At 43.4% G+C, this 24,654-nt stretch overlaps 2 protein-coding genes across 2 annotated transcripts; one reads left to right on the plus strand and one right to left on the minus strand.

The window, feature by feature from the left end:
* Positions 1–26: 26 nt before the first annotated feature.
* Positions 27–9,599, plus strand: MPLKIP (M-phase specific PLK1 interacting protein). Its single transcript, XM_053973256.1, has 3 exons — positions 27–99; positions 1,411–1,967; positions 6,840–9,599. Exons 1-3 carry the CDS (start codon positions 27–29, stop codon positions 7,041–7,043), a joined length of 834 nt encoding a protein of 277 aa, XP_053829231.1. The 3' UTR covers positions 7,044–9,599.
* A 4,307-nt stretch (positions 9,600–13,906) lies between these two features.
* Positions 13,907–17,070, minus strand: LOC128810517 (uncharacterized). Its single transcript, XM_053983429.1, has 2 exons — positions 16,980–17,070; positions 13,907–15,402 (listed from the first exon to the last, which is right to left on the minus strand). The coding sequence occupies exon 2, from the start codon at positions 14,989–14,991 to the stop codon at positions 13,933–13,935; it is 1,059 nt and encodes a 352-aa protein (XP_053839404.1). The 5' UTR covers positions 14,992–15,402; positions 16,980–17,070; the 3' UTR covers positions 13,907–13,932.
* Positions 17,071–24,654: the final 7,584 nt, after the last annotated feature.

A 24,654-nucleotide genomic window follows, 5' to 3' on the forward strand; every position in this document is an offset into this window, starting at 1 on the left:
AGCAGAAGGCTTATTACAGGAACACCATGGTGTCTTCTTGCGTCTCTAACAGGATACAAAAGCCTGCACAGAGGTTCGGCATTGGTTTGTCAGAAATATGTGAGGATAAGACAACTTCTGTATCTCAAAAGCAGCCGAAACTTCTGACTGCTTGAAAATGAGCATGATGATAAGCACAGGCTTAAGACATGTCACATGTCAGTCTGCCTAAATGCTGAGGAAGAACATAGAGTAAATCTACATGACAGGTTTGTTGACTGGACGTGCTGTGTGTAATCAAAAGTACTACATGGATGCTTAAAGATTTGTCAAGAAGAAGAAATTAATCAGTACAATTACCCCAGAATAACTCAACAGGTGCACAATGGTATGTATTTCTAATTCATGTGGTATCAAAAGGGTTTAAATTAAGCTGTGCTTTTTTGGAATGGTTATCTGTCGATAATTTGGTAACTTACATTGATAAACTGTCTTGTGTAGACATGGCATTCCTTGTATGCACAATAAAAACAGATAGTCTTCCAGACTAAAGGATAATTAAAAAAATTAAATGAGCAGGTTTAGTCTCTTTTAGAATTTAAAAGATATTGTCTCATTTTTCACAGAGAGATTGTATAACATAGTGGGGAGGTGAGGTCCCTGTGAATATAAAATTAGTGTTTGTCATTGTAAAAAAACAAACCAAAACCTGTTTAAAGCTAAAGAAAGGCAGGACTGGTATATAAAGCACAGAAACTTTCTGCTTATTTTAATAGTTAACTTTCGTTAACTGCTGTTCTGAAAGCCCTTCTTAATTTTCCTATATTGCAATGTCCTAAAACCGAGTAGTGCTTTGTTGTACTGACAGAAATAAATATTAATTTTAAAGAATATTTACTATTTTTACAGCGTTGTTGAGGACTTGCATTATTATGTACTTGAGAACAGAGCAGGAATGGTAATAAATAATAACATTGTTAAATTGACTGTGCTAAATATGAAGTTCTCCTACAAAATAGCATTTTGCCACAAGTTTATATGAGTAAGTCTTTGCCTGAGCTACCACTCAATTGCTGACAGTTCAAACTGATCTTGAGGAAAACCCTTTCATTAAAGTGCTCTTTAAATGCCACCCTGTTTTTTCAATCGGGACTGCCGTAACACGTAGGCTTAGACTCCCGAACAAGCATATCTGAAGTGACACGAAATGTGAGGTAAACACTCGCTTTGCTTTACAGGAGTTCGTTTCGTTGTTTTTTAGCAGCTGTAGAACCGCGGGCATTCGCTGACAGCCACGCTGAGCCTACGGGCGCCGTGTGCCCCATCGTCTGAGTTACCAGGCATCTTTTGAGACTCCTACTCCAGATTACTCCTCTTCAGCTGAAAGCGCGCAGAATCCCTCGGACCCGGCGCGCCGGGTCGCTCAGTGAGGCTGCCGGGCCCTCCGTCCCGCCTCCCGCTTCCCGGCGGGATGGGATGGACGGCGCCTCGCCCTCCCCGTTGCGGAACGTTTAGAGGCCGGAACCTGCTGCCCGCCTGGCGGGGAAGAGGCGGGGGATGAGAAAAGAGCGGGCGCGGCGCCGCCGCCGCCATTGCACAGGTTCCGCTCCCGCCATTCCCGGCCTGCCCCGGCCATGTACCGGCCGGGATTCCGCGCACCGACACCTCCCTACGCGGGCGGTGGCTTCCGGAGCCCTCCCTCCGGCGGAGGACCCTTGCCGCCCTCTCCGCGCGGCTACGGTAGCCCCCAGCACACGCCGCCCTACGGCCACCGGCCCGGGCCGTACGGCAGCGGCCTCTCGCCCCGAGGCCCCGGGTTCCGCGGGCGCTTCGGCAGCCCCTCGCCGGGGACGCAGACCCCATGCAGGCCGCAGAGCGTCAGTCCCCGGTACCCGGCTCCGTACGGCGGCGCGTCCCCCGCCGGAGCGCCTCTGCACCCACTGCCGCAGCACAAGCGCTCGCCCGGCGGCTTCCAGAGGCACTTCCAGGTATGGGGCAAGGCGAAGAGGGACACGGGGAGGAAGGAAAGAGGGAGGGAGGGAGCTGCTGCTTCTAAGTGAGGCCCGTAGCCCGCTAGGGGAAGGCACACCCGGGCCTTGTGCCAGAGCACCGTCCACCCGCTAACAGGATTTTCAGGGAAGAGCGAGGCTTGAACCTCACTGGGCAACATCAGCTTTTCCCCCGCCCATTCCTCCGCAGTAGAGAGGACAGACAGAGCACAGACAGCTGTGAGATGAGGAAAGGGAAGAGGGCCGTAGGCTGGCGGGTTGTGAAGACAAAAGTGCAGCTTTCTTTTTCATATTCTGGTGTATGAAGGTAGAGAATTAAGCACCGGCCAAAACGACAGCAATCACCTTCCTGCCTCCCTCTTATCAATTTTCTTTGATGCAGTGGTGAAGTGTGTGCGTTTACTGTCGTCCATCGTGGGAGCTGCACTATCCGCACCCTATCCACACGGAGTTTTCAGGGACACGGACAGAGAATAGGAGTGCTCTATTAAAGAGAATTAAGCTGAAACTCCTTTAAGCAGAAATGAGGGCATCTGTTGTGGTAATAGACTCTCATTTTAAAGTCTTTACTTTGCACTGAAAGCTTCCTGAAAGCCATCTACAACAGGTTCTATGAGTTAAGCTTTTTTGCAGCTGTGTTAGTTGTAGCATGTGACTGGCAATGCACACAGGGATGACAGTTCTCAGGATAACAGCTTTATGTATATAACTGGCTTTATGCAATATTAGAGAAGCCTTAAAAGTGTAACAAATGACACGTGCAGTAAAATGATAATTTCTTTTGCTCTTATTGATACTTGATTAAATATGATAATGAAGTCATATCTTAATAGAGATTAGTAAAATCTTAATGTGCCTGCACTGCATTGTCATGTGTCCATTGAAGACTAGTATTTTGTTGTTTTCTTATGATGCAATTAACTCAGAAATCTCATAGTTGGTGGAAGGGGATCATTAGAAAATTTATACATTGTCTTCAGCACAACAGCAGAGACTCTCCTGGTATGGAAGCCAACAGATTGCATAACCTCAGTGCCTTTTGAAAAAGCTAATCATGTGCCATTTCTGCTGCAGATTATGGAGGGACAATTTATGTCACTGATGTCTAATTTTCCTTCAAAAGATCACTCTTTGCCTGTTCAATTAAGTGTTTTTTTCAAAGCCTGCCTTAGAATTAATTGAGCAGAAGAATATGCAGGAATCCTTTTGTCTTTAGTTTTAGTCAGAACTGTTTCATGTCAGCACCTGAGGATGGGAACCCACCCATAGGCTCCATTCTTGATGTAAGAAACCTGACATAAAGTCAGGTTACATTCTGAGGTAAGAAACATTACAGAAAGAAGGTACAAGTTTGAATCCAGTGTCAGACTGTCACATCTTCCATTCTCCCTCTCCTTCTTTAGACCTTGTGTGTAGTTTAGGATCACTGGCCTGATGGCAACTCCTTCAGAGACTCAAAGGATATTAGAATGTCTGTAGCTTTGCCCAGGACTGAAGAAATGTGTGAGTCTGCACTTTGTGTGTACACATGAGCTGTTCTGCCTGGGAGGGCAGTAGAGGCAATCACAGAGGGAGTTAGTCTCATAAACCATGAGTCCTCATCTGCTTTGGTGTGGGCAAGGATCTCTGCCCATGAGGCCATAAACAGATTCAGATAGAAAGCCTTTCTGCATTTTCTAAGCATCAGGTTTCTTGTGAGGCATGTGCATGGTCTCCTCTCCTCTATAGATCCTGTTAATTGAACTGCAATGCCTTTGACATTTATGATGCTACAGTCACTTCTGAGATTAAAGTTTTAAGTGACCCTTTAAAATTGCATTGGAAAATCTCAAAAGACAGTTTATGTTTACTTTAGTGTTCTATTAATGTCTTGCCATTAGCATTCTGTGCTCAAAGACTTTCATTCTTTGAAACAAACAGAAAACTTGAAGAAAAACATACTGAGCTTGTTTTTTCTGAAATGGCTTACTCAACCTTTATGTGGCCAGTAGTTTACAGCACTTTCTGTTTTTTTCACAGAGGTGCTTCTGCTTTATATTTTATGAAAACATGTTTCTGGAAACAAGGGCCTGTAGTGACAGGACAAGGGAGAATGTCTTTAAACTGTGAGAGTAAGTTTACATTGGATATTAGGGAGAAGCTCTTTACTGTGAGGGTGGTGAGGCACTGGAACAGGTTGCCCAGAGAAGCTGTGGATGCACCATCCCAGGCATTGTTCAAGACCAGGCTGGATGGGGCTTTCAGCAACCCGAACTAGTTGGGGGTGTCCATGCCCTTGGGAGGAAAGTTGGAACTAGATGATCTTTAAGGTCTCTTCCTACCCAAACCATTCTGTGATCTGTCTTTGTTGCATTTCTCATCTCCACTTAGAATTCACTTAGTGGTAATGTTTCATTCCCTACACTCAACAGGAACAGTAGTAGCAGCTACAGAATGGTATGGATCAAAAATTATTACAGGAAGTAAAAGAAATGCCACCCTTTTGAAATGGTACAGTTGTGATTTTTGTGTTTTGTGCATATGCCAGCAGCTGTAATTACATCAGGTGAAGCAAGCTGATAAAGGGAGTGACTATCCTCAATTTCAAGGCAACATTACTCCACTTAGTAACTTTTTAATGAATAGCACTAAAAGCTGTTGTTCTCTACTCCAGAGAGATTTGTTATCTAAAGAAAAAGTACTGAGACTAGATTGACTGTTTTTTTAAGGAAAGTTCATTGAGAAAATGCTGTTGCCATTAGTGACAACTAATAGAAAGTTTTTTTAAACTGTCTTTGGTACCAGATAGTGCCCCTTGCACTGAATGGTTTCACTTGTACAGGTAGAGCTGATTTCCTTTTCCACAGGTCTGTAATGTAAATGATCACATTTTGGTTTTCTTCCCTAAAAAAAAAAATCAGAGGGGGAAAAAGCATATGATGACTAGTATTCTAAAGTTAAATAATCTACATGCTTAAATTTAACATGTGCTGAAGGCTGTTTAACTTGTATTACAGAATAATAAATTTCCTATATTTCAAAAATGCTAAAATGTTAGTGTAATGTCAGTGTTACTGATGGTCTGCATCATACTGTAGTGAAATTTAAGAATATTAAATAAATCCATACAAATGAGCCTTACCTTTGAATTATTTTGCTCCTTCCCTGAATACTGCAGATCATTATATCAGCTCATGTTTCTTTTGCCTTCTGCAGATTAAACACAGCAATAAATGAACTCCACATTCAATCTGTTTTACAATGTCAAAGTTAAAAGATCTTCATTAAATGTGGTAGTTTCTTCATTAAATGTGGATGGTGGGGTTTTGTGTTTGTTTAGGACAGAAAGCAGTGAGTACTGCTGTTTCACTACTAAATGTGAGTACTTAACATAAATGTCACTGTTGCTAGAGCATGTCAGCTTATTCTAGGAAACTCCATGCCCCCCTGAGAGAGTTTTGAGATGTATTCTGAGGTGATTCTCTGACCCTCATGGGATTTGATACAGTACAGTAATTCACCACCTTTTAGAAATTCTTCTGTGTTGAGATCATCCTCTGAGCTACATAACCTAGCTGCAAAGAATCATTAGAAACTGAAAGTTTCTAAAGAGAAAGTGCTCTATAAATAAGACATGGATGTTCCCACATTTGATCATGTATCCATTATCATCAAACTTCAGGAGCTTCTGAAAAGTTCTTGCTGAAAAGTTTCTTGTGGCAGAAACGTATAGAAACATCAACATGTTTCTGCCACAGCACATTAGCAGAAATAGGTTCAAGCTGTCTGAGTGAAATCTGTTCTTCTGGCTAAACATTGGGTCTTTAACTTTATGGCACCATTTCTCAGTTTTGCTCAGAAATTGTTTCACATGATCTATTTACACAGATGTTGTTAGGGCTTACAAGTCAAATTCAACTACCATCACTGCTGATCCAAAAATTCAGAGGTGACTGGGTTGTGGGGGAAAGCAGCCATTAATCAAGTGCTTTTAACCTGCTTTACAAAATCTGATAAATAGCCTCAAGGCATCCTCTTGCTCTAACCATACAGAATGCAATGGGCATGCTTGGAGATTACTGTGTATCTGTAGTAAGAGTTGCTTAACTTAGCTAACTAAAACAATTTAAATAAGTACAGATTTAGATAGAACTTCACCTTTTAGGGGAGTGAATCTGAGGAGAACAATGTCCTTTATGTCACAGCACTCTTTAAGCTGCAGACTTGTAGCAGCTTTACAGAAGCAATTGTTGTGATCCTTGATCTTAAAAAAACATCAAATATGAAAAGCTCCCTGCAAAAGTCAATACCCACTAAATCACTGATTACCACTGAGATTGTATATAAAATAGTCATCTGTTCTCAAATTTCACAGAACACTGGTTTGGCTAAAAGAGGATTTTTTTTTTCCCAAGGAATTCTTTGTAGCTATAGAATGCTGTGTTCAATCTGTAAGTACTTAATATTTGACTTCTGCTCTTTTTAATATTGTCAACTCTTCCTCAGCCTCTAACTCCCTGTTTTGTTGTTCAGTTTTTTTAAGACATGTTGTTGACAGATTATGAAAAATAGCATGAGCTGCTTTTCTGCAGCTGTATGCTAGAGAGATGTAAACAAGTATTTGGGAGAAGACTGTGGGTGGTGCTTTGTTCTTATCTGGGTAAATTATCACTTGTAAGTAAAATACATTAAAGTTAATATTTCCTGAGGAAGATGCAAGTGAGGTGTAGTAATTACAATTAATAATCAGCTTCAGAGCTCTGCTACCATAGAAGGAAACATTTTAAGATTTTTTTTTTTTTTTTACATTTTTTTTTCTTAGTTTGAATTAGACTATTAAATGTTTCTTTACCTGATGGTTTTCTTCCAAAGGGATCACCCAGGACATCTACTCCATTTGGTACAGCGCATGGCAGAGAGAAAAGAGTGTCTAATGATGTGGAAAACTATTACAGACCTTCAATGCTTGAGGACCCATGGGCTGGCCTAGAGCCAGTGTCTGTTACAGACATAAACCAGCAATACAGCAGTGAGCAAACAACATGTACTGGTAAAAAAGGGAGGTATTTCAGCTAACACTTTTAAAGGCCAAATAATTCCATCTTGTCAGGAAAACTTTGGGACAGAATCTTTACACTTACACAAGATGAACAATAATCAAGACCTTAGATAATACTTCTATTTCATCACGTCCACCCTTTTATCCTACCTTTTTTTATTGCATTGGATATTTTTATGTATGGGAGGCAAAAGGAGTGGTAGGAAAACTTACATTTCTGGCTATGTGGAAGTGCCTACCAGCTCTGAAGAACAAAGTGTTCTTTAATCACCAGCGACTGATTTGTGACTGTTAAAACAAGTTTCCATATACTTACCTCTCCCATGCCAGATCGCTAGCCTTTTATTGTAAAGTCTCTTAGGAAGTGGTATTTTTTATGTTTCAACATTTTTAGATTGGAATAACTTGGAAATAAAATAAAGTTTTGCAAATCCTTGTTTTGTAATATATAAAGAATATTTTAGGAGCTTTGTTGAGGTGAACACATAACACAGTAATTCACAACACTGAAATTAGGTGACTTCTGTAAGCTTGTATGCTGTAGTTAACATCTGGTTTTGTGCATAATAATTTTTGTTAATTGCAGTGTAATGTGAAGTTGAAACATGACTTATAGCCATCTCAGTAAACAAATGTATTTGTTTTGGAAAGTTTAATTTGTTGAACAAACTCAAGTCACAAACTTAATTCTGGAATTATTTGCTTTTGTGTTTAAATATATATATATTTGGATCAATATTATAAATTTCTGGATTATAGTAACAAGTCTGTTCATTGACAATTTAAGTCTAATGAACACATAAAACATCAAGCTTAAGTAAATGCAAATGTTCTTTCTGGATCCACCTGCTAGAATAGTGCAGAATGAATGACAGGTTTTGTTACACAGTTGGCATTAGTACCTGCATAGCATCTTTTTTAATCAGTTTTATATTTTTCAATTATTTTTTATTTTTACTTAGAGCAGGCATCATTGCCAGGAGGATTGTTTTGTGTGTGTACATGCTATGTTTTTATACTGAAGAGGAAAGCAATGCTTTGGGTTTTTTTAGAGCTTATCTTTACATGGAAGATCCATGCTTAAATCCAGGAGTGAATACCATAATGTAGAATAAGAAAAGACATAGTTCCAGCTGCAGGCATGTTCTTAACTTGGCATGTTAAGCCTGCAGCAGGTAGATAAATTTGTTGTTGAACATACCAGTATTTGTTTGTTGATCTTGGCTTTTAAGCCAAGGTAGAGTGTAAAAACTTTGTTAAAAGAAAACGTTAGTTTAGTTTTCAAAATATATGTGTTCTTTTACGCTTCTTATGTACTCAAAACATATTTTTGTAGTCCTGAGGCATGGTTAGGTAGAAAAGCACAGGAAATCCCAATAAACTGTTCTTACTAACTTGTCTTTTGCTGAGGTAGAATAGTCCTCTGTACTCTTTATCTGTTTCAGCATAAGATTTGTTAGGTTAATATTGCCTTCAGGAACAACTTCTAACTGTAAGGGGAGGCTAATATGTTCAAATGTGCTGAGTCTCTTGCACTCTTAGGACCACAATCTAAAGTATGTGACTTGCGTCTTCCCCCAGTGGACCCTATTATTTTAGTATTATATCCAAAAAGACTGCCTCAAGAACTGAGAACTTAATGCCTGCTGGATATCAAGAATGGTTAAATCTTCATCCCAGAATAAAAAAATGGTGCCTTAAATGGCAGCTATCAGTATTGTTATCTGTAATAGGTACCAGCTAAACTGAGATGACAAGTGGCAGAATTTATACGTAAGTTAATCAACATTATTGTGAAAATTGAAGTGTAAAGTTTTCTTTCCTTTTTTGTTCTTTAAACCTTGTCAGGTGCTGTTAAGCTCACAGAAAAAAAAAAAAAAGTTGTACTGTGCTTAATCAAGTGCCCTGTTTTGTTGCCGTTTCCCATGTAATTGAAATGCAGTTTATTTTTTGCAATATTTGGTGATCTTGGATAAACAAATATGATTTTATTTGAGAGTGAATCCATGATGTGTTCTCAGTTAGACATGATAAGAGTCTGGGTTTGGAAGGGAGAAAGGAAAGGTAAGGGATTCCTGAGAGAAAAGAGACTGTTAGAGGTGGGACTTCTTACACAGTAACCAGTATAAGCTTCCCTTGCACATTGCAAAGATGGATTTTTCCACTTTGGCACTGCAGTTGACCCAGGCATCAAAGCCAGACTCCTCTGGTAATAACTCTTAACTCCTGGAACCAGGTGTCAGACATCAGTGAAGGTAAATGTTCCAGAAAGAGAACTGAGGAAATAATCATGAAACACTATTTAATCCATGCAGACCTTCCACAATGCCGTCTGTTAAATTGCTACTTCAGTGCACTTCAGGATATGACTCAACAATTTTAAGTACATCATACTTCTAAAGGCTACAGTCATTTGGTCAAGAATCAGCACCAAAAACTTAAAAATCATTCACCTTTCTGGCTGCTGGGAGAAATTCTGTAATTACAGTAAAATTTAAATATGTCACTGTTGGAGAGCTGTAAAATGCATGAACACATGTTCAGAACTATAAATATAATGTTCTTGAAGTCAATTTAAGCTTTTCCTTTTTTGCCATGATATCTGTGAAGCTTAAGAATGTACCTCCTCACCAGTTGTTTTTTTTTTTTTTTCTTTTTACCATTTGGCAAACATCTGATGGAGAGAGGGTATATCACTTCCTCATTTGTTAATGAAGCCATTTCATAGTACCAGTATGACTCTGGAAATAGCATGTGATGATAAAATGTAAAGCACAAAATACATCCTTTTTTCATGAGCCTGTGAAACAAAATAGTGCTTATGTCTTGTTAATGAAGGGAGTCTTCTGTAATGAACACACGGGCATTATATATGGACATTGCTCTTTCTTCAGCAGACTTCACAGATTTGGAGGTAAGTTAGCTTCTTTTTCAGAAATTTGGGTTCATACACTTTACCATTCTGTTTTGTTTGCCTTATGTTTGTCTGTCAAGTCCATTTTACTTTTTCTTCAGTTGTTGTAAAGAAGTGTAAGTCATTACTAACTCTTCAAGCAAAAATTTAATTCACTTGTTGCTGTTTGCACCTGTGTTTAAAAGTGAACTGCATCACTACTACATTAACAGTCACAAGAACTTAAATCAGCTGAAAATATGTGTAATGCAGCAATACACTGGGTGGGTAGTCACCTCAGGATGTGTACTATAATAGTTCAGAGTTCAGGTTTGGGCTTTCTTTCCAACTTTATAATATGGAATATTCATTCTTCTGTGGCACTCAGTACACACATTGAAATTGTTAAATAATTTAGCATATTAAAATTTAAATTAAAATGGGATTTGAAAAGTTCATGTTAAACTTCTTCTCTTAGAAGTAATGCATTGTATTTTCCTAATGTCAAAGCTGGGAACACTTACCAGGTAAAATGTGTCTGGTCAGCAGAATGGATAACTACTTTTGCAGTCAGGTTGCTTGTCTTGTTAAGGACATCTTTATGTGCTCTTAACTTTATATAAATTATTTCAGTAGAAATCAGAGGGGGGAACAAGTAGCTGTTCACCTTCCTTCTAAAGAAAAGTTTTTTTATAGTGTGTTTGGTTTTCAAGCTGTGCTTCTGAGTAATCTAACTGAAATCAGAGGACTAACTCATGCAACTGGGATGTGTAAGTATCTGATGTTACAGTTTTTAAATTCTGTCATCCATTTATCCATCAGTGCTTTTTACCAGCACTGCAGTTTATTCCTCTGCCTAGCAATTGCTCTGAATTCAAATTCATATATGTGCTTTTATATATGAATGTCTTGCAATGAATTAAACTCATTCTTAGATTTTCCAAAATTCTCAAGAGTAAAGACTGTTCTCTTTTCCCTAAATCTTGGTGCTTGCCTTCCTTCTATCTTCTTGGAACTGGCAGAGGAAAAGGAGGATTGCCTACACTGATGGGTGAAGAATAGTGTAATGATTTTCATGTCTCGGGCTTTCAGAAACTTGCATACCAATTGACATAGGGAACTAGATAAACTTTTTTATTATTTGAGATGGTTCAAAAAACTTTTTACAGCATGAGAAATGAAAGAAATGAAGTTGTGTTTATGCTCAACAGTAATTCAGTTTCAGCATTCAGTCATTAATTTACAACCAAATTATTTTTGCCTAGAGTAACTTCTTGTCGGTATGTCTCAAAAGGTACAAACTGATTGAGTTTCATTCTCTGCCATTTTCACTTAAATGTGTGTTTTGCTGACTTAGAATTTAACAATAATTTCTCAATCTGAACTTCTGAATTTTCTTTTAGAAAATTAATAACTCTTGAGTGTTAGACCTAAAATCTAGGCCTTTGCTTTAAACTATTTTAAATTTGGCAAAAAAGGCTTTATCTTATCCCCATTGCTTCCTTGATGATACTAAGAAACCTTTGCCTCCTGGGCTACAGACAGCTGGGCAGATGTTTGGTGTGTGGCCACCCTTCCTGTCCTAGAGGTTCCCCCTAGACTTTGGCCATTCCAGGAGCTGTTTTGAGAGAGATAGTAACCCATTTTGTTTCACCAGCTCTATGTGGGGTTCAAACTGCATCAGGGGTTTGGCACATCGTGGATTTTAAATTTCATCAGCATCTTCTGCAGTAAAATCACAGGTGAATTCCACTGCCCTTTTTTCACTCGTCTGGCTGTGGCACATTGTTGTTCTGAACTAGTCATGTAAACATTTGTATACAAGAATGTAACTCTTGCAGCTAAAAGGGGTCATACTAATACAGTTCCAGAGTGAAATTTTTAATGCTACTGACAGTCCTACTATTATAATCTGCACCAAAAATCTGCATAGCAGGTTCTGCGTAGCAGTAACCATGCTGTTTGATGATGTATTAAACTGCGCTTAAACCTGGTATCCGTATGTATTTTACCACAGTCTAATTGCTGTGTATTCAAGGTAGTTAAAAGCTGTTACTGTAGAGTCAATGGGTTCAAATCTTGTTGTATGCATGAAGAAATTCCTATGAGTTCAAACTGCTGAACATGATGCCGATGGAACTGTTAGTATACCAGTAAAGGGAAGAACAAAACCTCTTTCACACTGATGGCAAATTATTCTCTTTTCAAACATCACAGAGCTGCTGTTAAAACAAGGCAAGAGGAATCAAGCTAATTGGCAGCTTCTGTGGATGACTGCACAGCATAAAGCACAGGGCTGACATAAGCTTTAAAAAGCACTGATTGCCAGTTAGGGAGTAGTATCATCAGTAATTGGATTGTAAGTAGCAATTGCAGTGTTCTCAAATCAAACCACCATCTCCTGTGTCTTTATGACGATTTTTAGGTTAATGTAAAAGAAGGCTTTGAGCTATATTCCCTTAACAGATATTGGAAATTAATGTTACTATTCCTACAATGGAGTTTACAGAAGAGACTGTCTTCATCACTTGTCTGTGAAGTTTAGTTTCTTTGCCTTTTTTTTTTTTTTAAGGTAAGAAAAACCAGGATTTGAAAATCTCAGGGATTGTAACAAAGTTAAAAGGGAGAATTAACATGTGCAAATGGTCCAAGAGTACAACTTGATTTAATAACTATAAGAAGGCACTGAGAATCTATTGATAATTTGGCATTGCACTTTCCTAAGGCTGTTTCCCTTGTCTGTAAATTTTTAATAGCCTCCTGATTGTGATGGCAATTAAATTACACTAAGGAAAATTACTGGGTTGTTAATTTCCACATGTTGGAAAGCTGTTTGCACACTATGGGCAACAGGTTAAGAAACTGTGATAACTGTTTGCAAATGAATGAGCTACCAAATTGTGTCCCTGTTGGAACTGAAGACAGCTTACACTACCAGGAGCGTTCCTGTACTTAGAATAGTTTCTAAAATAAAATACCAAGCACATAGAAAGCTTGTGCAAAGAACCTTTGAATCCATGTTTTCAAGGTACCTATTGCATCTGGTTGTGTTTTCTGACAGTATTTCATTTCCTCTTGCAAAAATTGCTGTACATTTTATACGTTGGCTGTCCTGTAGCCTGTCAGTCATCCTCACTGCTGTGATGTGAGGAAGAAGTAGTTATTGTCTGTACTTTGTGAATGTACTACTGGTAACAGCCCAGTTTAGTTTCTCCCTGCTATTAGATCATCCCAGTACACATTAACCAAATCTCTCTGGTCTTACAGCTTGCAAAGTAGATTCTAGTGCATTATTAAACATATCCACATGTATTAAAATACAAGTCCTCCGGGCTTCACCTGGGTGCCCAGCCTGTCCGGGGGAAAACCCTCGGAGGACCGGTCTGCAGGGAGGATGTGGCAGGACCCGGATAGCTCCACCGTAAGGACGAGAGGGCTCCGAAGTGGCTTTATTCCTAGAGGCTTTATTTCAGGAGCGTCGCAGGAACAGCAGGGTGAAACGAGTGACACGAACTCTCCAGAAGGGAGCGAACTCCGGGAGCCCCGAGGAAAGGCGGCGCTGGGTATTAAGGGCAAAGAAGTGGGAGTGGTTAGGGTACAAAACGGGCAATGGGTAAAGGGGGGAGACAGAGTGGGGTGACATACAGAGAACTAATCAGGGTACAGAGGAGGAGTGGTATTCTAACAGGAGCCAATGGGGACAACAGAATAACTGAACTTTCTGGAACTGGGGAGTATGCTAAACATTGATGGACAGCTCTTCTGGGGTGGAGAGCAGCAGTTGATTGGCAACCTTTTCTAAACTGTTGCTGCCTCCCAAGGGAGAGCAGGAACCCCTCCCACAACTCCCCCTTTCTGATTTATTAAAAAAACATTCCCCAAGTTCCTCGTTAACATTTTCTTAAAGATAGTTAAGGCTACAGAAATTAAGAAAATAATAATCAAAATCCAAATTAAACCTTTAACGATTGGCACGGCCCACCCAGAAACACCCCACTGGGAGAAGGTCTTGTTCACCGCATCCACAGCCCTGTTTCAGTCTTTAAGTCTTTGACTAACGCCTGGATCCGCTGGATGTTGGCTTGGATGGATGTGCTCTTCGATGTCAGATTGAAGCAGCACATCCCTTCCAAGTCCTCGCAGCTATGGCCATGGGCGAGCAGCAGAAAATCAATGGCCGCTCTGTTCTGTAAGGTGGTGTGCCTGGTGGTCTCTTCTTCTGCCAAGAGGTCTGATAATGCGGCAGACGTAGCGTTGGCCTGCTTACTCATCCAACACCCCAGGTGAGAAATCTCACCGAGGGCTTTCGCTGCCGCGTACCATGGTAGAAAAATAGAAGCGGCGACCCTCTTTCCCTCACTCCAATCATAAATTTCGGAATCGCAATTTGGGTCAAATTCACCATATGATCGCTTTTTGCGTGCCAATTGACTTTTCTTCTTCCAATCCAGAATTTGGGTTTTATTGGGTGTTAGCATCGTAAGCTTGCCAAGGCTACAGGGACCCCCTTTGATATTGGAGGGGATCCCAGCCCACGCCCTGTCCCCACAGATGAGAAACACACCCCGAGGGAGCTCCTTAGGGAATGGGTAGGACTTAGATAACACAGGGCCTGTGTAATTGCACCACTCATTGATGTATTTTCTATTTGCTGGTGTTACGTCTTTGATGTTTTGCCCCGGTTTTGTTTGTGGGGCCTTAGTATAAAACCGAATACAAAAGTGGACCCTTGTGGACCCCAGTAGGTCCAATTCCTGGGGTTCCTGTGGTGCCTGTGGTAGTGTCCTCATCCAACTCATCCAGGAGTCTGCCGGGTTGAGTTTCATCCCCGTGAACGGAAAATCATTTTCGGACAGGGGGACTCCCACCAGGCATGTAGACAACGGATTGTCTACACTGCCCATGGCCATGCAAAGCTGTTCTTGTCCTATAGACTTTGCCAGCATGACCCAGACGTTTTCCTTGGGCTGTGGCACGAGCCAGCTTCCTGCCAGGTGGAGCCATAAGATGGTGACGAAGGCAGCTGCAGGAAGCCGGTCGCTGCGGGGTGTTCTGGCTGATGTAATTGCCATCTGGGTGGTCGGTAATCTAATAACTCGAACATACAAAAAGAGAATAAGACCAAGGTCCCTTCAAATCCCCATCCTCCCCCGTTTAAATTAACATTGAAACAGAAAAAACGTGGGGTCAGGTGTGAGGGTAAGGGGGGCGAGGAAAGTGGTAGGACGGGAAAGGGTAAGGAATGGTTGGGGTTGGGGTCAGGGGGTAAACTGTCCAAGCCGGTGGGAAGTATCGATTAGTTATCAAAGTCCTTGTGGCGGCGTCAATGGGTCTGCTTCCCTTCCTTTTCCTCCAACTCCAGGCAACGGTGGTATCCGCTGGAGCTGTCGTCTCGGGGGAGTGGTCCGGGGGGTGGCTTTCCTTCACGATGTCTTCCCGGTATGGTTTTATAAACTTGCCTGGGATCCACCTGGGGCCCTGTTCTGTGGAGACACAGCCATACACTTTCCCCCACGTTATCAGCGGTATGGACCTTTGATGATCCTGGACTCAGGGTCTTTCACGAGCACTGGTGGTCTTTCTTTTAACTGCGCCCTGGTGTTATTGTGAAAGTGGTATAGTATCGGGGGGTTTGGCTCGTGGTCCGAACAGTTCATGAAATTGAGAACATATAGGGCTTTGCACAATCTCTCTACAGGGCTTGTGGTGAGGGCCGAATCATTCTGCTGGTCTAATAATTTTTTGATTTCCTGATGTTTTCTCTCCACGATTGATTGCCCTGTAGGGTTGTGTGGGATACCTGTGATGTGATCAATGCCCCATTGTTGCACGAATTCCATGAATTGTTTGGACACAAACCCTGGTCCATTGTCTGTTTTGATCGTTTTAGGTACACCCAAGGTGGAGAAAGCCATGTATAAGTGTTTGATGATATCCTTTGTTTTTTCCCCCGTGTGGGTGGAGGCAAACACTGCCCCCGAGAACGTGTCTACCGACACATGGATGTACTTCAGCAGCCCAAAGGAGGGAAAGTGTGTTATGTCTGTTTGCCAGGTTTCCAATGCCCCCAATCCCCGGGGGTTAACCTCCGTTGCTAAGGATGGTAAGGCGTGGGATTGGCAATTGGGGCATGTGGCTAAGACGGCCCGCGCCTGCTCCTTGGAGATTTTAAACTGACGGCAAAGCGCCGGAGCATTTTGGTGGAAAAAGGCGTGGCTCATCTTAGCCTGCATGTGGACATCTGGCAAGGTGGGTCTTAGAACTGTAGGGTTTACAGAGGTGGAGGTGGCCAGCATCGCTAGGGCGTCTGCTCTCTGGTTTCCCTCAGTGATGTCACCTGGCAGGTCTGTGTGTGACCTAACATGCAGAATGTGATACGGTTGCTTCCGGTGTGAGATGAGCCAAATGAGTTTTGAGAGCAATCCATACAATACTTTGTTTTGAATTTCTTTGAGCAGGGCGTGTTCAGCCCTTTCTGCTATCCCGGCCACATAAGCTGAATCAGTGACGAGATTGAAAGGTTGTTGAAATTTTTTGAAGGCTCTCACGACCGCTGCAAGCTCAGCGATCTGGGGGGAACCCCGAACTATTTGGACGTCAGACTCCCACTTCTGACTGTTCGGTCCTTCCAGGTAGGTGATCACCAACTTGAGGGATCTACCTGATCCATCGGTGAACACTGTTGAGAGCACCTTTCAACGGAATCTTACTTTTGAAAGATTTTGGGGCCAAATACAAGGTGTCTTTAAAAAGTTTGTGTTTGGGATAATGTATTAAAATTTGACCAGGATAGCTGTCTACCGAAATCTGTAAATTTTTGTTTGTAAGAGGAAATCCAATTGGTCCAAATTTAATGGTAAGTAGATGCATGCTGGGTCACACCCTGTGAGGGTCCGGAGGCGCTGGCGGGCCTTGATAATAAGTTTTGCCATCAATTCTGGAAAAGGTGTCACTGTTTTTGCGGGCTGGTGTGGGAGGAACAACCACTCTATGATTAAGAGTGAGTCCCTCTGGCTGTCGTCCCACTGGAATAAGAGGGCATGTAAGTTCGGGGACTTACCTAAGATGGCACAGTTGATGGGGAGGGACCGCACGACCCGATGTGCCTGGCGGGACTTGATGGCAGCTGCGACTCTCTCCAGGGCCTCACGGGCATCCAGGGTGAGATGGCGTGGGGATGCCAGGTCACCGTCGCCTTTCAGCAGCTGGAACAGCGGTGACAGCTCCTCTGTGGTGAGTCCTAGGAGAAGTCGGATCCACGTGATGGTGCCGCAGAGCTGCTGCAAGTCCCGCAGGGTTTGAGGGTTGTCCTTGATGGTGAGGGACTGGGGCACGACGGTTCTTCCTGTGATTAGGAAGCCCAAATATTTCCAGGGGGATGACAGCTGGATCTTCTCCTCCGCAATTTGGAATCCTGAGTCCTTGATGGTCTTTATTGTCTTTTCCAAGGCCGCTTTCAAGTAGGTCGCGGCAGTGGCGCGAATTAAAATGTCGTCCATGTAGTGTAAAAAAATTGCCTCGGGAAAGAGGCGACGGACCGGGGAAAGGACCTGAGCCACAAAAGTTTGGCAGAGCACAGGGGAATTTTTCAATCCCTGGGGCAGAGTGGTCCACTGATAGCGCTTATATGGCTCTCCTCGGTTGATGGAGGGAACCGAGAAGGCAAATCTGGGAGCATCTCCGGGATACAAAGGGATGTTAAAGAAGCAATCCTTGATATCAAGGATTGCAAGCTGCCAATCCCAGGGCAGCATGGAGGGAGAGGGAAGACCTGGTTGCAAAGGGCCCATATTTTCGATGACATCATTAACCCTGCGTAGGTCTTGGAGCAGGCGCCACCTGTCCTTGCCGGGTTTCTTAATCACAAAGACAGGTGTGTTCCAGGGGCTGGTGGAAGGTATTAAATGCCCCAGGCGCACCTGCTCCTCCACAAGTTCATTGAGCGCCTTTAATTTTTCAGATGGTAAGGGCCACTGGTCCACCCACACCGGTGTGTCTGTTTTCCAATTGAGTGGTGGGGAGGTGCGCTCCGCAGTGGCCCAGACTAAAAATCTCACGCAGGGCTAGGGATGTCAAGTCGGGCACCCCATTGAGACAAAACGTCCCTACCTAACCATTTGATGTTGGAAGCTACCACAAAAGGCCTAATTGTGGCAACTTGACCCTCCGGCCCCTCCACACATACCAGATGTTTGCTCCAGCGGGAATTGACAGCACCTCCCATGCCGGAGATTGTGCCACAAGGGGACACCAGCTCCCAGTCGCGAGGCCACTCTGCCTGGGGAATGATGTAACATCCGCACCGGTGTCTGCCATCAGGTCTAGTGAGATGGACTTTCCCTGTAAAACAAAAGTCTTAATAATAGGTCTCTGTCTGCTTACGTTTTGCACAAGAAAGGCCGAAGAGTCCAAATCCAAAGAAAGGTCAGTTGAAAGGTCCATGCCGGTGTCTTCTGTGTGGACATGCAAGATGTAGCAAAGGGCTAAAGGAGACCCCTTAGGCAATGAGAATGGAGGCTGGTAACATACCACGGAGACGGTGAGCTCTGTCCCCGGCTCGAAGTAGACGACCTCTGGGATGATGGTGAGGTCATCCGGCGTGTTGGCGGTGTCTCCTAACAGCAAAACAGTGGTGGGGTAGTCACAGTAGGGCGGTGGCAGGAATCCCACCGGGACGCGAACCAAGTCCTCATCTGGAAACATGACGTGAAGGCTGGTCCGGAGGACTTGGCGACGGGCGCAGTTCAGTTGCCTGGTTCTTCTGAGGAGCTGGAGCCCGTCCTCCTGGCTGCGGACGTCCGGAGAAACGTACCGCTGGGGCCATGGTTCTCCGGGAGAGATGGCAGCCCTGGGTGCTGGGATGGGCCATTTGGTGTCATGGCGCGGCCCTTCCTCGCGCTCTGCCTTCCGTTTCCCGGCCGATGGAAGCAGGGATTCCTGTATGTTGGTCTCGGGGAGGGGTTGTAAGGGTGGTAAGACCTATCTGGTGGCCAGTGTGGGCAGTTCGCTTGGATGTGGCCCAACTGGCCACAGCCGAAACAGCGAGTGTTCATCAGGTCTACCATCGCCTCCCCCACCCCTTTGCTCACCACAAATGCCACTGTTTGCTCCATCGAAGTCGCCTTGGTGCATGCCTCTACCATCTTAGCGATGGTAGGCTCCGGATCCTGGGGAAGAGCTCTCAGGATCTTCTTGGTCTCTGGGTTGGCATTGGTCAGGACCATCTTTTGCAGAAGTTCTTCTCGGGCCTCGACGTTCTCAATCTGCCTGTCGATGGCCTCCTTTAACCTGTCCACAAACTTGATAAAAGTTTCATCAGGGCCTTGAAGAACTGATGAAAAGTTTTGGAGGGGGGTGGTACCATCAGGGATTTTCAGCAGTGCCTCCTTCCCAGCGTCCCTTATGTCACTTAACAAATTCTCGGGAAGGAGGATTTGGTCCTCAGGTCTGCTAAATTCCCCCTCCCCTCCCAAAGCTTCAAGGCCCTCCTCGCCGTCTCCTAACACCTCCCTGAGATCATACTTTGTTAGGAGAGGCTTAATCAATTTTTTCCAATGTATCTCCCACAGAAGGAATTCTGTGGGGGACAGCAGGGCCTTTGCTATATAGCGAAGGTCGTGTTGTATAAGGCAATGTCCAGAAAAGGTCAGATCTAAAACGTTTTTAAAGAAGGGAGAATTTCTCCCATAATCTTTGGCCGCTCTCCTCAACTCCTTCACTTCCACGTATGGTAACTGTTCCCACCTCGGCTCTTTTCCCCTCTTATGCACAATTGGTGCCGCAAATGGACCTAGATCCCTTGCAAGATCTAGGTCCCCATCCTTGATGGCCTCGGCCCGGATCTGGGCCCAGCCCTCCCCTGGCTTGGTTGTTTGCCGGGGGTTGTCACTGTCCTCATCCTCTTCCGATGATGAGGCAGGACAGGCTAGGGCGCGGAGCCTCTCCCTTGCCGGTGGGTCCCGGTGCCGGGAGACCCTGCAGGCCAAGATGGCCTGCTTCCGGCTGGACCTCCTTTCGGTTCCGGCAGCGTGGGAACCGGGAGCTGCAGGAGAGGGGGCGTGGCCTGACCCACCCACCAGGGGCCCACCCAGGGGCGTGGTCAAGGACGCAGGATGGGAGGGTCCCGACGTCACCGAAATCGACACGTGATGGGGGGCGGGACCCGACACGGGGGCGGCAACCGACGGAGGGGGCGGAGCTGTTAAAATGGTGGGAACCCGAGGGGGTGAGGCGGAGGAGGCGCCATTTTGTAAAAAGTGGCAATCGGCCACGAGGCTGTCGCCATTTTGAGGTATTAAAACAGCATTGGAACAACCATGACAACTGGGGATACAACTGGGGTCAGGGACTCGTGGAACGAGGGCACAGGTAGGGCTCGTGCTGCGGTGGTCAGTCCCAACACAAGGAGAGGACAGGGTGGGACGGGAGGCAGCAGGGAGACGGCAGCAACCCTGTGCCTCATTCTGGCAGGATCTGTCTCCCGATCCACCCTTAGGGGAAGTGGGGTTAGGAGCGGGGTGGGCAGAATGAGGGGTAGGAGAACTGGGACCCAAACTTTCCCCTTTCGATTTAACTAAATTAAAAATGGAATCATAAATTGGAAAAAATCTCCCCACTTTAAAATTCCCCGAAACCTGAACATCATAAATGTAACGTCCAACTTTCCCCCAAAACGAAACAGAAAAGACATTGTCCATGGAGACGTCAGGAAAGTGTTCAAAAATAAATTTAACAAAAGATTTTAAAACCCCTTTTTTAAAGGAAACATTCCCCAACACAAGGGCGGACTTAACTTGGATATAAAACTCCCGTCATGCAGGGGAAAGGCAGTTGCCCATTTTTCCCGCTGCAAGAGAGATCTCTGGCCAAAGCAAAAAAGGAGAAAAGAAAAGAAAAAGCCTGCGTCGGCTGCTTGCGTCGAGCAGCGAAACTCACAAGCACCGGGACGCGGCAAAATGAAGAAAGCTGTGGCGGGGCGGTGGAGGGCTGCTGATCTCGTGAAATCCGGCGCTTCCCCCGAAGCTGCAGGGTCGGATCTCCACGAGTTATCAGCAGCGCCAGGAGGCAGAAGTCTTCAAACAATAGAAGTAGAGCTGCCCCTGGAAGCGGCGGCAAACGGCGCTTGAAATCCCGGAGCGCGGGGTCGCGGATCTGGACGCTCACGGGAGACGCTCCTCGGTGACCAGGGCAGTGGTCGCCGCGTTCGTGCGCCTCTTGTATTAAAATACAAGTCCTCCGGGCTTCACCTGGGTGCCCAGCCTGTCCGGGGGAAAACCCTCGGAGGACCGGTCTGCGGGGAGGATGTGGCAGGACCCGGATAGCTCCACCGTAAGGACGAGAGGGCTCCGAAGTGGCTTTATTCCTAGAGGCTTTATTTCAGGAGCGTCGCAGGAACAGCAGGGTGAAACGAGTGACACGAACTCTCCAGAAGGGAGCGAACTCCGGGAGCCCCGAGGAAAGGCGGCGCTGGGTATTAAGGGCAAAGAAGTGGGAGTGGTTAGGGTACAAAACGGGCAACGGGTAAAGGGGGGGAGACAGAGTGGGGTGACATACAGAGAACTAATTGGGGTACAGAGGAGGAGTGGTATTCTAACAGGAGCCAATGGGGACAACAGAATAACTGAACTTTCTGGAACTGGGGAGTATGCTAAACATTGATGGACAGCTCTTCTGGGGTGGAGAGCAGCAGTTGATTGGCAACCTTTTCTAAACTGTTGCTGCCTCCCAAGGGAGAGCAGGAACCCCTCCCACATCCACAAGGCTTTTTGTACTTTATATTTCAAGCTAACAGTTTAAATAGACCTACCAAAAGTGGTTGTTTTTCTTTAACACACACCCAACTGTATCCAGAGAAGTAACTTGGGCTGTCTTACCCTAATTTTTCCTCTCCAGAGACTTTTCTATTGTCTCTTTTTTTACCCTGCCTTTTTTTTTTTCCACTACTGTCCATACAGCAGCCATAAGTTAAGGCTCTTCTGCCTTGGTTTGCCATGGAAATAAGCATACCTTCCCTGGCCTTTTCATTTGATTAGGCTCACTCCACCCTTCAGGGCTCTGCTGGAGGTTTTGATTGAATTGGTGTCATCCAATCACCCAGTACACTCAGTCCCTAGAGGTCCTGTTAGTTTACATTGCTGGAGATGACAGAATTATGACAACTCATCTAAATGAGGCTGCATTGGTTGAGTGGTGGACCTTGTTGTCAGATGCACAGTGAGAACTGTACAACACAGACATGACCTTGCCATAGTGGCCACACTTCAGATTTAAAAAAAGCCACTACTGAACATGCAGACAAGTGGTGCTCAAATCTGTGTTAAACATTGCAGATTTAGCAATAATAAAAAGGTAAAGTCACTCTAAAAAGACAACAGAAAAAGTGTGTAAGAAGAAGGCACAGAGGAAGTGTTGCATCGATCCCAGTTCTTTCTGGTAGCTTCCCAACACAACCATCTTTTAAATACTTACATTTCCACTAAGGATAGCTTCATTGATAGTACATCAAGTTGGATGGAGGAAAACTACCTCATGAAAGCATAAAATCAGGTATTCTTGCTCCAGCAGCCACAGGATGTATTACTATTTTTAAATCCATGAATGACAAGAAAGCAGATAGGCATTTCTGATAGAAGTGAGTTTGGTAGACAGCAGAAATAAAAAGGTTGTCTGCTTAGAGACCTTTCCTATTCAATATACGTAATAATTTACTGCTAGTTTGAAAAGATAGTTCAACTTCAGTCCAGCACTAGTTACTTCATTGTTAAATTCTACTTAGACACTTTTGAGCAGCCCGAAGATCTGCTACAGAGCAACTGCCTTCAGTCTTGAAACCTTTCAATGAGCAGAAGGAAAAAGCAAGGTTCTGGCGTCATTCTAACTGTATTAGTATACTAGAGAAAAACAGCAGAAACACATCTAGTCAAAGAATATGGCTTTAACAGCAATTAGTCTATTTCTAGGTAAACATCCCAAAATAAATAATCCAGTTTCAGGTCTGGTAAGGATCATCAGTTCAGTTGACTTGCCCCTCCAGCACCTCCTGGCATGGAGACAATGTGGTGAAAGAGTCTTCACCTTCAAAAACCTCAAAAACACACCATTTGCACAAGTCATTCTCAGTCATTGGTAATATCACAAAGCACCAGCACAGAACATGGGCAAGAGTCCAGAACATGTTAAAAGTGTCCCCATAAGGGAAACAAAAGGGTAGAAGGCTGAAGAAAGGTAAGACCTGCATTATTGCCTCACTCTGTTTCTTCATAGGCTCCACAACATTGTGGCCAAGCCCTGCATTTTCTCTGGAGTCACTTTCCACAAGTAATTCCCAATATTCTTTCTGTGGCTGACACTTCAGTTGAACCAGATATTTCTCTCTTAAAAGACTTCCACTCTTTTGTGACTTAAGCCATCCATATTTTTTTTATTCTTAATGTATTGATTTATTATAAAACAAACATTTAATTTATTATTCAGAGCTATGTGTATCACAAGAAGATTTTTCAATCCTGAACTATCACTGTTCCCCTAGTTCTGACAAAGTGAATACAAGTGTTATCAAATCATACAGATTAAGACTGAATAGTTTAAAATGTGTTTCAAACTAAGCTTGCTGATGGCTGGAACAAGAAAGTTAATTCCAGTGAATTTTTTCAACAATAAATCTCAGAATGGGAGCTGCCTGTGACCATCTTTTTTATAATAATGTTGTTGTAGCAACATCAATTGTAGAACAACTGTTAATTTACAAAGGTACTAAAATCTGTAACATGTCTGCTGCTTTTTCTGCCTGCAGTTTTCACACTCCTGCTTCATTATTTTTGTCCTGAGGTCCTGTTGAACTTTTGGTTATTATTATTTCTTTTTACTAGTTGCAAGTTTTAAGGATCTTTCAAAATGGTAAAGAAAAATTAGTTTTAAGGTTTCAAGTAGTATCTATACATACTGAGTCCCAAAGAGTGAGTGAAATTAATAACTTGGATGATTCTAGTTGTGAAGAGGTATGGGATACAGACCTTTTCAGTATCCATAAACTAAAGCAGTAAGTGAAATACACTTTTTACTATGACATGCTACATAGATTTTGGTCAAATCCCAAATTTCACTGTCCATCAGTTGGAGATAGAAAGAATTATATCCTGTGAAATCCTGCACAATGTTATGTCTGAACCTCACCTGGCAACTCCCACGTAAAACCACCAGTTTTGTTTAAACCACAACAAGGACACTTAATATTTAAAGATTTGCCTTTATGGTATCCCAGGCAGAAAGAGTTAAAAAAAATCACAGCTTTTTCTTAGAATTTCCCTCTCCTCTCCAGAGAGGTCTGTTCTGGAGTCATGTAAACACAGACATCTGCTTGCTGTCACTTCATCCTTATTTTAAATTCATAAGAATAGAAAGAATCCCAGAGGGAGTTCCAGACTAGACCACTTTCAGCCACCAGCCCTCGATGCCTTTATGCAGTAAAAAGGCAGATGAAGTGTTGGGGCTCATACGTATTTCATGAACCTTCTGGCTACAAGTTTTGTTAAACTTTGAAGTTAATAATACAATTCATTCTGTCTGAAAATAGTATCAAACCAAATTTATTTTTCATATAAAAAGTGGACAAAACTTTTATATAACTTAAGTGTGTAAAGGAAATTGTGAAGTACAGTAAGCTTATGGTAAGAAGACCATTAAACTGGAGTTGCTATCCTAAAAAAAAAAAAGTTTTCTAGGCAAAGTCTGGTATT

The sequence above is a fragment of the Vidua macroura genome, chromosome 1, assembly GCF_024509145.1.
Source record: "Vidua macroura isolate BioBank_ID:100142 chromosome 1, ASM2450914v1, whole genome shotgun sequence".
In the NCBI taxonomy this organism is placed as follows: Eukaryota; Metazoa; Chordata; class Aves; order Passeriformes; family Viduidae; genus Vidua; species Vidua macroura.

Coding starts and splice junctions, on each gene's coding strand:
- MPLKIP (XM_053973256.1), top strand. CDS start 27: ATGGTGTCTTCTTGCGTCTCTAACAGGATACAAAAGCCTGCACAGAGG. Junction 100..1,410: donor CATTGGTTTGTCAGAAATAT/GTGAGGATAAGA, acceptor TCGCTCAGTGAG/GCTGCCGGGCCCTCCGTCCC. Junction 1,968..6,839: donor GCTTCCAGAGGCACTTCCAG/GTATGGGGCAAG, acceptor TTTCTTCCAAAG/GGATCACCCAGGACATCTAC.
- LOC128810517 (XM_053983429.1), bottom strand. CDS start 14,991: ATGGCAATTACATCAGCCAGAACACCCCGCAGCGACCGGCTTCCTGCA.